Consider the following 12296-nt stretch of genomic DNA (forward strand, 5'->3'; position numbering starts at 1 on the left):
ATAAGTGAAGGACATTTGTCTTAAGTTGTTCAGTTCGAATGTGAGGTTTGCAGAAAAACTATTTAGGGTGCAGGAAGGCATCGAGAAGCCAATGGAGAGGTTTGGTTCTTAATCACAGTCTTTCATCATGATGGAGAGTTGTGTGTGTACACAAGTGTTTACAGAGAGAGGAGGGTGAGAGAGGTCAGGGCTGTCCTTGCTTTGCCAGTTTTGATAATGATGATAAAATAAACCCTTTACCTAGAAACCTAGGCAAACTAATTTTTTTGTTTCATTTTCAGATTGTCTTCTTACATAATGATAGATACATTGAATTTCATTCACAATCAGGTTTTTACTATAAAACCAGAATACCAAAGTTCGGGAGAGACTTCTCTTACCATTATCCATCCTGTGACTTGTACTTTGTTGGCGCAAGGTATTGGGTCTAATCACTCTTTGTTTTCTCCTTTCCGACTTCTCAGACAACTTCTGTTCTTAAAACTGAGGAGCGGGGTTAAAAGAAGAATAGTGCGTGACCCCTGACTTTCAGTTGCTCAGAGGGTGTAGTTCCAAAGTGACTGGCTCCCTTACGAGTGACGTCGTTGACTTTTATTAACATGGTGCTCTCAATCTAGAGAGAAACGAGGGTAACCTAATTGGTGCTGAAAGCAGTTTCTTAGGCCCGTTGCACGGCATTTTAAAACTCTGAATTCTTAAATGCTACCTTCTTTTATGATTATACATATAATATCCATTTTAGAAAATTGGGAAAATATAAAAATATGTAACAAAGAAAAAAATCACCCATAATTATGCAACCCAGAGGAAACCCTTATTAGTGTTTTATTGTGTTTCCTTCTAGTCTTTTCTTATATACACATGTGTATACGTTTTGGATCTTGTGTTCCTCCTGTTATTTGTAAATACAGTCATGTTTCTTCACAACGGGGATACGTTCTGAGAAATGCGTCGTTAGGTGATTCTGTTGTGGTGCGAACATCGTTGAGTGTGCTTGCACAAACCTAGATGGTCAGCCTCCTGCCCACCTGGGCTGTGTGGTACAGATCCTATGGAACCGCCTTAATCTGTGGGTCTGCACTCATGTGTGCAGTTCTTTCTTGATGGAAATGTCATTGTATGGCACATGATTGCAATATTCTACTTAATGGCTTCATAATATTTTCATGGCACATGTGTGGTTTAGAATCACTTTTCTGTATAAACAAACTCACAAATAAGGTGGTTATTTTTAGGTTTAGAATACATTTTTCTATCAGTTTTTACAAAGGGAATGCCTTAGCAATAAAATATATTTCTAAAAATTACATTTACTTGAAGAAAAGTTCATTTTAGTTTACCAGATTTTTAACTTTATTCGTTACTTTGCAGCTCTGAAGTTTATAGGCTAAACTTAGAACAAGGACGGTACCTGAATCCTCTACAAACTGATGCTGCGTGAGTATTTTGTCAGAATACTGCCATGTTTATTTTGGCCAGGAGATGGAGCCAGATACTGAAGTCACCACATGTCCTGTGTTGCATTTAAGCAGAGCTCTGGGCAACTTAGTCAACACGAGTACTGTTAAGTTTTCTTCTTAAACAAAAAATTCACCGAAAGACCTGATGTCTTCTTTAAAATTAAAAAAATTTTTTTATTGTTTTTTGTGGTTTTTAAAATTTTTCATTCATGATTTTGTTTTGTGATATTTTCTCTTGTGGAGAAGTTTTGAATTAACTTGGAGTACCATTTTGAAAATTTTATTTTTTGTGTTTTTTCTAGCAGACATTTAAGGCTTTTTTCAAGTTTTCCTTTTGTCCAATGTTATAGTCTACATTTTTGTTTTATTTAAAGAAATCCTTTGGGAATGAATCTGTCATAATAATATTAATACTGAGCAATAACAAAAATAATAGTGAAAGTGCTTACTACGTGCTAGGCACTATTTAGTATTTAATGTATATATAATAACTCACTTTAGACTTGTGACACATTTTTATGGTAGGTACTATTGTTATCTCCATTTTACAGATAGGGCAGAGAGGCTCAGAGAGAGTAGCTAGCTTGTCCAAGGTCACACAGCTAGGATTCTTCTTCTCTGTGTATATAAGGAACTTGTTGGATTTTCCTTATTGCTTTCAAAGGGTTTTTAAAGGTTAGAAGAACTCATAGTGATAAAAAGCAAGTAAACTCTTGGTATTTTCTTTTCCCTTTGGCTTGAAATGCTCTTATTTTCTTTAAAAAAATTTATAGTGACTTCATGATGCCTTGTTGAATAATAAAAAGTTACCTGCTCCTTAGCTGCGTAATTTCCTGTTTATAATAACAGCTGCTGTTTATTGAGTGTCTTGTAAACTCTGGACATTGTGCTGAACATTCTGTAGTTTTTTAGTTTAATCCTCACAACAGCCAACTGAGGTAGGTGAAATGCTCATTTTACAGGAAAAGAAAACTAGGCTTAGATAGTGTGCCCTGCTCAGGTCTCAGGATCAGCAGAGTCAGAGCTCGTGTTCTTCCTGCTGTGGGAGAAAATGCATTGAGGAAGTGGAAAGAACCTTTATTCTCCTGGCAGCAGAATAGTATTTCAGAAGGAGGTCCTTTCTTGTCTCATCCCCTGGCAGACAGAGTGTCACCCTGGGCATCAGAGACTCCGGTGGCCGGGTGCCACGCCCTAACCCTTCGTGCCTCAGTGTTTTCACGTGCAGAGGCTGAGGGCGAATCTGCGTGTCTTCTTTCTCCATGGAATCAGATTGGCTGTTTACTTAGAAAGTTTGTTCAGTATCCCTCCCCACTAAAGTAGATGCTAATACTTTCTCCCTTATTGCTTTACTGTTTTAGGGAGAATAATGTTTGTGACATAAATTCGGTGCATGGCTTATTTGCCACAGGAACAGTAGAGGTAAGCATCCGTGGACTTTATCTTTTTAAATATTTGTTTCACATTTGATAATGAATGGGGTTTTGTTTAAAGATAGAGTTGTTAGGTTGCTCAGAGCAGGGTGCTAATGAAGTGACAAGCCACTGGTTTGCTTTTTGTATGGAGCATTGGTAACTTCCACACAGGGACACAGCCGTGCTCTTGGTGCGGACTGTGCCTCGTTACTCATCTGATTTGGCTGTATTGACGTGGGTCATCTCGAGCTAGGTGCGAAGTGACTGCTGGGCTGCCAGCTCCGGGGGAGCAGTGCGACAGCCAGTCTTGCCCTTCACAGGAGGCAGTCTGTCCTGGAGTCCCAGCTCTCTGCTGCCTACTCGTTTCATGACTGCATTGCTTTCCCTGGGGCTTAGGTTCCTCATTGGTGAAATGCAGATAGTAATACTTACCTTGCTGGCTTGATAGAGGTGCTGGTGAGAATCCCATGAAACAACCCGTATGAAAACATTATAAACTGTAAAGGTACGGAGGGTCATGATTCGTACATCCTGGATAGTAGCATTCAATAAAGACACAATACTATCTTTTTAAATCATAATACTTTTGAATCAGTGTCCTTCATACTTGTTAAAGATTTTTCTCAGTTTACATTTTTAGTTACAATAATGATAAATTATTCATAGTAAAAAAAGAAAAAGCAGTTATGTCAGAAACCTTATTTAAAAAGCGTCTTCTTGTGCCTTCCCGTCACCAAATCCTGTGCCCTAGAGGTAACTCTTTAATGAATGGTTTGCAGTGTTATCCTTTCAGGGTTTGTTTCGTTTTCTTTTTTGTATATACAGATATGCATGTGTGTTAGTAATATATTTTTCAAAGTTTTTTGCAAAAATGAAATTATACCATGGTTTTCCATTTGCTTTTTTTTTTAGCAGTGGTATATAATGTGTATCTTTATACATTGGTACTTAAAATTACTTAAAATGCTAAACTAATTTTCTAAAACCAATGGATAGGATTCTATTATTTTAATGTACTATATTAAACCAATCCCATCTGGATGAAATTTAGGTCTCTTGATACTTATTATTTTTATGTTAAGAGATTAGGATTTGCAAGGGGACCCGTGAGGTTGATGTAATAGAAATATGTAAAACTATGTTGAATGTGTTATAATACTATCACGCCAATGAAGCATTCTTTTGGTAATTACTTATTTTGAGATTACCAAGGGAATGTTTTAAAGTAGTCTCCTCGAAAAAATAGTTTTTAAAGAGTCCTTGCAGAGCAGTCTCCACTAGATATCAGGAAACATGCTCTGTAAGAGAAGTTCTGCTTAATAAGTGGGCTACTCTTTCCCGAGCTGTTTTAAGACCAGCCCTGAGATGTGTTGAGCGGTGAGTAGACCCCTCCAGCCCAAAGGTTGGGGTTCCTGAAACTTCTTGATTTCTGGGGACTTGAAATTTGATATGCACAGTCAGACCAGACTTTATTTTTTATTTTTTTTAAAGATTGGCCCTGAGCTAACATTTGTTGCCAATCTTTTTTTTCTTCTTCTTCTCCCCAAAGCCCCCCAGTACATAGCTGTATATTCTAGTTGTAGGTCCTTCTGGTTCTGCCATGTGGGACGCCACCTCATCATGGCTTGAGTAGTGCTAGGTCTGCCCAGGATCTGAACTGGCAAAACCCTGGGCCACTAAAGTGGAGCATATAAACTTAACCACTCTGCCACGGGGCCGGCCCCAAGCCAGACTTTAAAAATTCATTTTTACGTTAATTTTGATACTGTATATCAAGTAATTTTGATTTCTTGTGTGAATTATTATAATATTTATTGTCAAAATCAGACAGTAAACGATTGCATTTTGTGCTTGTCAAAGTATATAAGAGTGCAGGCTTTAGCAAGAGGAGTATTGAAATTTAGGTCACCGAAAATCAGTATGGTTAAAAAAAGCATTTTGTCTTTCCTCTGGAATTTATCTACATACTCATTTTTTGTTTTTGAAATATGGCTTTTCTTTTCTCTGTCTGTAAAGTCTGTTAACTCACTTTGAGAAGACTAGACCATTTGGAGTTAGTGCTGCATGTGATAAGATTTCTCCTCCTTTAGCTTTGTGACAGACACATTGGTAATAATATTAAATGATTAATGAGATCAAACCTTCTGAGTCTATTCAAGGTCTTGCTTTTCAAGGTGGTTAAGGTAGTAAACAATTTTTTTAATATCTGTGTATGTTTATAGTTTTTTATCATTGTAAAATCAAATAATACAGAAGAGTAAAAAGTGAGAAATGTAGTTCCCTCCGCCCTGGTCCATGCCTGTGTCCTTAGGTAAACACTGTTCACATTTGTTCTCTCCTCTCAGAGGTTTCCCTATGTTTTCACAAATGTTTTTAAAAAGACAGTGGCCTCATACTGTTTTTACATAAACTGCTTTTTCACGTAGCTGACTGTGGACATGTTTCTAGTACGTGTATGTCTGCATCATTCTCTGTAACTGCTGTTCAGTGGGTTATGCCACTTGCTTCCTTGCTCTGGTGTTTGAAGTTCTTTTTTTCATTTTTTTGCTTTATTTTCCCTCAGCTTTTTATTTAAAAAAAAATGTACACCTTCTGAAAAGTTAAAAACGTAGTTCACTGATCACTTGTTTATATACATTTTTCACATTTGCTTTCTTCTTTTTTTAATAAAAATGTGTGTGTGTGTGTATATATATATATAAAAGTTTTCTGAACTGTTTGAAAATAAGTTGGAGACCTTATGACATTTTAGTCCTGACTGCTTCTAAAATGTTTTTCTTAAAAACAGAGACTTTCTCCTATAAAATCATAACACTGTTATCATAGCTAAGAAATTTAACGCTGATACAATAATACTACATAATTAATTATTTAACATTGACACAATAATATTTAAATATTTAAACTTTCCCAGTTATACCAAAATGTCTTTCATAGCTCCTGCCCCGTCCACCCTACCACCCAAAACCAGGGTCCAGTCAAGGATCATGCACTGCACTTTGGACCTTTTTTCTTTCTTTTAAGTAAAGAGAAATTCAGCTCGTGGTAAAACATTTAACAGTACTAAAAAGGGTATAAGGTAAAAAATTTTTATTCCCTATGTTAATAAGACTTTTTTGGTATTTGTCTAAAAATTTTCTAGTAGCAGTTATTATTTAAAATTACTATTTTTTGTTTGTTTAGGGTCGAGTGGAATGCTGGGACCCAAGAACTCGAAGCAGAGTTGGCCTGTTAGACTGTGCATTAAGTAGTGTCACAGCAGATTCAGAGTAAGTAGAAATTCATTTGCGCTTTAAATATTCATCAGCTTCTGATTTAAACAAATGTGTCAATACTGAATTAAATCAATTGCCAGAGGGTGAAATTCTTCAGACTTAATCTGTGGTTGTAGTTTTTGTGATTGTTTTATATAAAAATCCTCCCCTGTGAAAGCTCACTAAGAGGGTCAACCAGAATTCTCTCTCTGTATTCTCTGAAGTCCTGCATAGAATGCATATTTGATCAGTTGCCATGGAATTGTATTAAAACAAATACACTGTAGGCATTTATATTTCCAATTCTGTAGGCTCTAGTGATAGAAGGAGGAGTCCACAAGCAAAAAGATGTGCTTTGAAGTCCAGGGTCGAGAGAAGCAAGTGTTTTGGTATTTTCTTATTCCTGTTTGCCACTTCCTACCTTTAAAACAATTAGAAAGGTAGCACATACTTGGGGCATGTAAGAACTGGAGGCCCCTGCCCTTTTCTCCACTCACGGGAGTGGGCACTGTTGGACTGTTTGGTCCATATGTTTTCAGGCGTTTTTCTCTGTTCATATTAACACATAATGCGGACATAACCACTCTTGGTCAGATCCTTGGCGTGGGGTTGTTTGCTGTATTCAGTTCAGGAGCCCCCTTTCTCGGGGCTCTTGATATTCGTAGTAATGTGACTTTACTAGCATTTCCTCATTTCAGTTGCTCAAATATTTATCTATAGTTGTACATCTGGGAGGTGGAGTGTTTGATGGGTGGGCTACAGAGAGAGTGTGACCCCTCTAAATTATTGCAGAATTTTGTATGATTTGCATTTTTCTGGGAGAGAGAAGAATTCTATATAGCTCTTTCTTTTGGAAAAAAAAAATCAGCTTGTATAAAGCATCCTTGACCTAGAAAAAAGTTAAGAATCACTGAATTGGAAAGACATCTCTTTCTAATGCATACACCTTTCCCTATGTGATAACTAAAGAAGTTGATTTTTTTCATGTTTTGATTATGACATTTAAAAGGAGTATAAGAAATTTTTTTCTTGACTGTTAGTGAGTTTTACTAAAGTGATACTAATGAACAACTTTGTTAATCATGGTATGGCGTATAGTATATTAAACAGTTTTAAAGTGGGAAATTCATTCTAGATTTGTTTTTAGAATTAGACATTTTTATTATGAAATATAATACACATGCAGAAAATCTCATAAAACATTAATATACAGACTACTGAATTATTATGAACCTTTCCATTTGTTAAAAGAATAAACTAGTGGAAAATGCTTCTCAATTTCATTTTGGTATGAAAGAAAAGGAATCAGAAATCTGCCTCTTTTTGGAAAGCAGGAGATAGTTATAGGTGAACGGTATTCACATACTCCATAGGAAGTAGAGAGGTTAGTTTCCTCTTATTTAGACATTAGCTTGTCTTTGAAGTAGAGTGAAGAGACTTGGGTTCTTCTGCAAGCTCTGTCGTTAATTGTTTCATCTTGAAAAAGTCATTTAAGAAAACAGGCCAGCAGGATTTATTTGCAGTGTTTCTTAAGGCTATTTTTACTTTAAATGTAATGACTACAATAGAAGTAACACTATAGAAAATTTAAAGAAGGGCTGTGAGAAAATATTCTGAAGTGTGGTCTTGAGGAAGATGGGGTATTTATTTTGCTTTTTTAAAATAGATGTTGATTCACAAATATTTTTCAGTGGGCTTGTTTGTCCTTGGGGGTGAGGCATTTTTCAGCCGTCATGATGGAGGTTATTTTGTTTATTTAAAAAAAATAATTTGATTGTTTTGTAAAAATGATTTATACTTAGTGTAAAAAGATATTAAACAGTTTCAAAAACAGACAAAAGAAAGTAACGTGACCTCTGCGTACACACAGGCAGGTTTAATTTAAGTAACCAGGCCATTCTTGGTGCATGAAGGATGTTGATAGTTTTTTACTCTTAGACGTCTGTTTACGTTCTGTGATTGTTTCCTGAGGAAAAATATCGAGAGCCTGGATTTCTGGGTTAAACAGCATACATGTGTTTAAGGATTTGGGTACACATTGCTAAATTGCCTGATGAAAAGGTAAAAGGTAAAAACAGGTCTACTCAGAATGCCCATTCTCCCACCCTCTTGCCCAAGGCATACATCGCATTTTAATAATACTAAAATGTCAGAAAGAGCCTGGGGATATCGATTAAATTCAGCATCGTACAAATAATAGCTGACAGATAGTATTTGCTGTTTTCTAGGTAGTGTTCTAAGTACTTTACGTTAACCTACCTAATACAACAACCACCTTTGATGTAGGTACTGACATTGCGTTCATTTTACAGGTGAGGAAATATTGACCAATGCGTAAGCCTGTAAGAATTCTTTTGCAGAAGCATACTTACTTCTAGGGAAAGATGTTCCAAGTATGCTGCTAAGTGGAAAAGCAGTCATACCAAGATGATGGAATTGAGAAGCATTTTCCACTAGTTTATTCTTTTAAAAAATGTAGAATGGTTCAGAATAATTCAGTAGTCTGTACATTAATGTTGTATGAGATTTTCTGTATGTGTATTATAATTCACAATAAAAATGTCTAATCCTAAAAACAAATCTAGAATGAGTGAATTTCCCACTTTATAATTGTTTGATATACTGTACTCCATACCATGATTAACAAAGTTGTTCTTTAGTATTACTTTAGTAAAACTCACTAATAGTCAAGAAAAAAATTTCCTATAGGGAATTGTGAGTTTTATCATATTTCATAAGAAAAACAACATGGATGTAAATCACAGGGAAAAATTTTAGACGTGTACCAAAATGTTAAAATTAGTTTTGATTGCTGATTCGGTGTCAGGTGATTTTATTTAGTAATTTTTTTATACTTTGCTTTATTTTTTCCTACACAAACGTTATAAGCTCTCACGTCTGTTGTTTGACAGACATGGAGTTCTGGAAGGTGGAGCCAGTATAATGAGAGAAAGAAATATGTGTAAATATTGGATAGAGGAGAACAGGCTATCACTATTTGCAGATGATATCATTGTCTGCCTAAGAAACCCACTAGAATCAACTGGAAAACTATAAGAACTAATATGCGAGTTAAGTAAATTGGTTATAAAACAAATGTACAGCATCAGTGGCTTTGATATTCATCAGCAATATCCCGTTAGAAAGATACAATGGAAAGCAGTTTTCATTTATAACAGAAAAATTGTAAAATGCTGAGGGATAAACTTAATAAGTACCTATCTGAAAAACATGACAAAATTTTATTAAGAAAGAAAAAACATTTGAGTAAGTGAAGAAAAATAACATGTCACTGCACTGAAAAATAATTCTAGAGTTCGTTTTGAAGAGTAAATGATTAAAAGTGACATGGATGCGAGGCCTCAAGGTTCCAAACTGATGCTCAGTGCAGTTACGGGCTGAGGCTTTAGGTGGCATAAGAGACTTGAGGATGCTAATAGTTGATGGCCGGGACTGTAGGTCCTGGTCCAGGACACACAGACAATAAGTAGTGAAATCAGGACTGTTGTCCTCTTCTGACTTGTCGTCTGGCTCCCTTCTACCAGAGGCCATTGCTTTCAGTGCCGATGCTCTTGGTTGCTGAGTGAGAAGCATGTTCCAGATTCATGGCCATAGCCATTCATCATTCTCTCTTTTTACTTTTAGTCCCCACTTGGGGATTAGTCTTTTGTTTTATCTTGACATAGCTAACTTTAAAAATGGAAACGGGTGTACCCATGCCTGAATACAAAATAATTTCTTCTTAAGCAAAAAAGAGGATGTTTCTGTAAATAATCTTATCCTCACTTAATTAAAATAAAAGAAAGATATTTTCATACTGATCCTTTTCTATTGGTTTTGTATTTTGAGGAATTTTTTTTGTTTGTAGCTATTTTGAGAATATTCTTACAGTTTTTGAAGAAGGTAATGTACAGATTTTTAAAGGAAGGCTACATTTACATGTAAAGCTCATTTTTTATTTTGATTAAGAAAGTTTGGATACAATTAACTCCTAAACAGAAGGCTAGAAATAGAATTTTCCCCATTAGAATTCAAGTGAAGATTGATAAATGAATTTGTTGCTTGGAAGGAAGCTCGACCACATACACGTGGAACATGAATATTTTGCCTTTCAGGATAAACAGTTTACCAACAATCTCTGCTTTGAAATTTAATGGTGCCTTGACCATGGCGGTTGGAACGTCCACGGGGCAGGTAAGTATGTTTAAGTTGGAAACTTCACTCAAGTTCTTATTTCAGAGGTGTGTTTGTGTTGTAGGAAACATCAACAGATCTTTCACTGTGGGCACAGAAAATGAGGCATTATTGTTTTGGCCAGAGGGGCGAGTGTACTCCAGAATGCTCTATTATTTTAGGACCTTGAGAAATTCTGATTCTGGCCTTTCTGGTTGGTCTGAGAAGCTCTTGAGCTGCAGCCACAGTGGAATGTGCCTCAAGTGTTCTCTCTTTTTTTTTTTTCTAAGATACGCTTTTTGGTGAGAAGGATTGGCCCTGAGCTAACCTCTGTTGCCGATCTTCCTGGTTTTTTTTCTCCTCAAAGCCCCAGTACACAGTTGTATATCCTAGTTGTAGGTCGTTCTGGTGTCTTCTGTGTGTGACGCCACCACAGCATGGCCTGATGAGCGGTGCTTAGGGCTGTGCCCAGGATCCGAAGCAGCGAGCCCTGGGCTGCCAAAGTGGAGCGCACAGACTTAACCACTTGGCCACGGGGCTGGCCGCTCAGGTGTTCTCTTGACTGGGGTTTAGAACAGCATTTTCCAAAGTTTGGAATTCTATTAGATTCCTACTCTTGGAGACTCATTGTACATTTAAATGTGTATTGAAGGCTCTGAGAATTCCAGTAGACAAGAAGTGTGCTTAAGAAGTATTTCCAAAATTTATTTGTTCAAGGAAGCTTTTTTTTACCTAGCACCATTAACCACATCCCATGCACTGGGTGCTCAGTGGGACATACCTCAGCACATGCTGTCTGAGGAGTCCAAATGAAATGGCTGCAGAGGTTTAATTCATCTTTTCTTTCTTTCTTTCAAGGCAGGGCCCACACACTTGTGTATTTGCTCTCCCCCCAGAACAGGTCTGAGATGCTGCTTCCAGTATAGTTCCTGCCTCTGTCATCATGGTCTAGAGAGACTGACACTGGGACTAGGATCTAGCTTCCCCAGGTCCCTGCCTCTAATGACAGGGCTTAGGAGAGACGCCTGCCCCTGCCCAAACAGTCATAGCCTTGCCACTGCCAGCTGCCTTCAATCTAACAGGACTGGGTTCATTATGCCTCTTCTTCTTGTTTCTGTCAGTCACCGTGGCAGTGCCTGGTACATAGTAGGCCTTTGGTGTATGTTTTTGTTGAATTCACAAATGACACAAATTCTTATAGACTTTTCTGTTTGTTCCTGTCTTAGTAAAGCTCAGTAGCTCTCAATCCTAATGAGCCTAAAAATTACTCTCAGGGTTGAATTTATAAAACCATGTACTATAAGGGTAATTTAAGAGAGTTTTCTAGAATATTTTTGCCAGCCGACTTTAGAATCTTTGTACCCTGAGTAAGGGTATTCATTATGTTCATAAAAAGGTAATGAAACAAATGATAGCCATTACTCTAAGTTTTAAAATCTTGCTTTTTGAAATAAAATATTTGGTTTGTTTAAACAAATAACTTTTTTTCTTTTAGGTTTTATTATATGATCTTCGATCTGATAAGCCATTGCTAGTTAAGGATCACCAATATGGGCTGCCCATTAAGTCTGTTCATTTCCAGGATTCATTAGATTTGATTTTGTCAGCAGACTCTCGAATTGTCAAAATGTGGAATAAGAACTCAGTATGTATTTTTTTGTTGAAATTATTTATTTGCCTATTTTCCTGATGTTCCTTTTCTTTCATGGGTTCTTGAGGAAGAGATACCAGGTATCCATCTGGGAGTTTAGTTGGAAGTCAGTTACTTCAGGATAGATGATAGTCATATTTGGATAAAGTAGTCGGGATTGCTTTCTTTCTATTAAGAAGTTTTCCTGATTTGTTGTAACTGGCATGGATTTTTACCTGTACAGATAGGTAGAGAATAAATCTTGTTTAAAAACATTGATCCATGAGAAACCCCCTCAATCTTGAGGCTCTCTCACACCCTTGGGAAAGTTTTTATAAGCTGCTAATTATCTTTCTATATCAGTGTT

The 12296-nt window shown here is 36.6% G+C and overlaps 1 protein-coding gene across 1 annotated transcript in view; it reads left to right on the top strand.

Moving 5' to 3' along the window:
- The window catches only part of NOL10 (nucleolar protein 10), a 108689-nt gene that overhangs the window by 14017 nt on the left and 82376 nt on the right, over positions 1-12296 (top strand). The window contains exons 6-11 of the mRNA XM_001918262.6: positions 282-418; positions 1372-1437; positions 2819-2879; positions 6056-6141; positions 10242-10320; positions 11795-11944. Coding sequence (XP_001918297.2) covers positions 282-418; positions 1372-1437; positions 2819-2879; positions 6056-6141; positions 10242-10320; positions 11795-11944 — 579 coding nt within the window. The remainder of the gene's footprint in view (positions 1-281; positions 419-1371; positions 1438-2818; positions 2880-6055; positions 6142-10241; positions 10321-11794; positions 11945-12296) is intronic.

The sequence above is a fragment of the Equus caballus genome, chromosome 15 (genome assembly GCF_041296265.1).
Source record: "Equus caballus isolate H_3958 breed thoroughbred chromosome 15, TB-T2T, whole genome shotgun sequence".
NCBI classification, from domain to species: domain Eukaryota; kingdom Metazoa; phylum Chordata; class Mammalia; order Perissodactyla; family Equidae; genus Equus; species Equus caballus.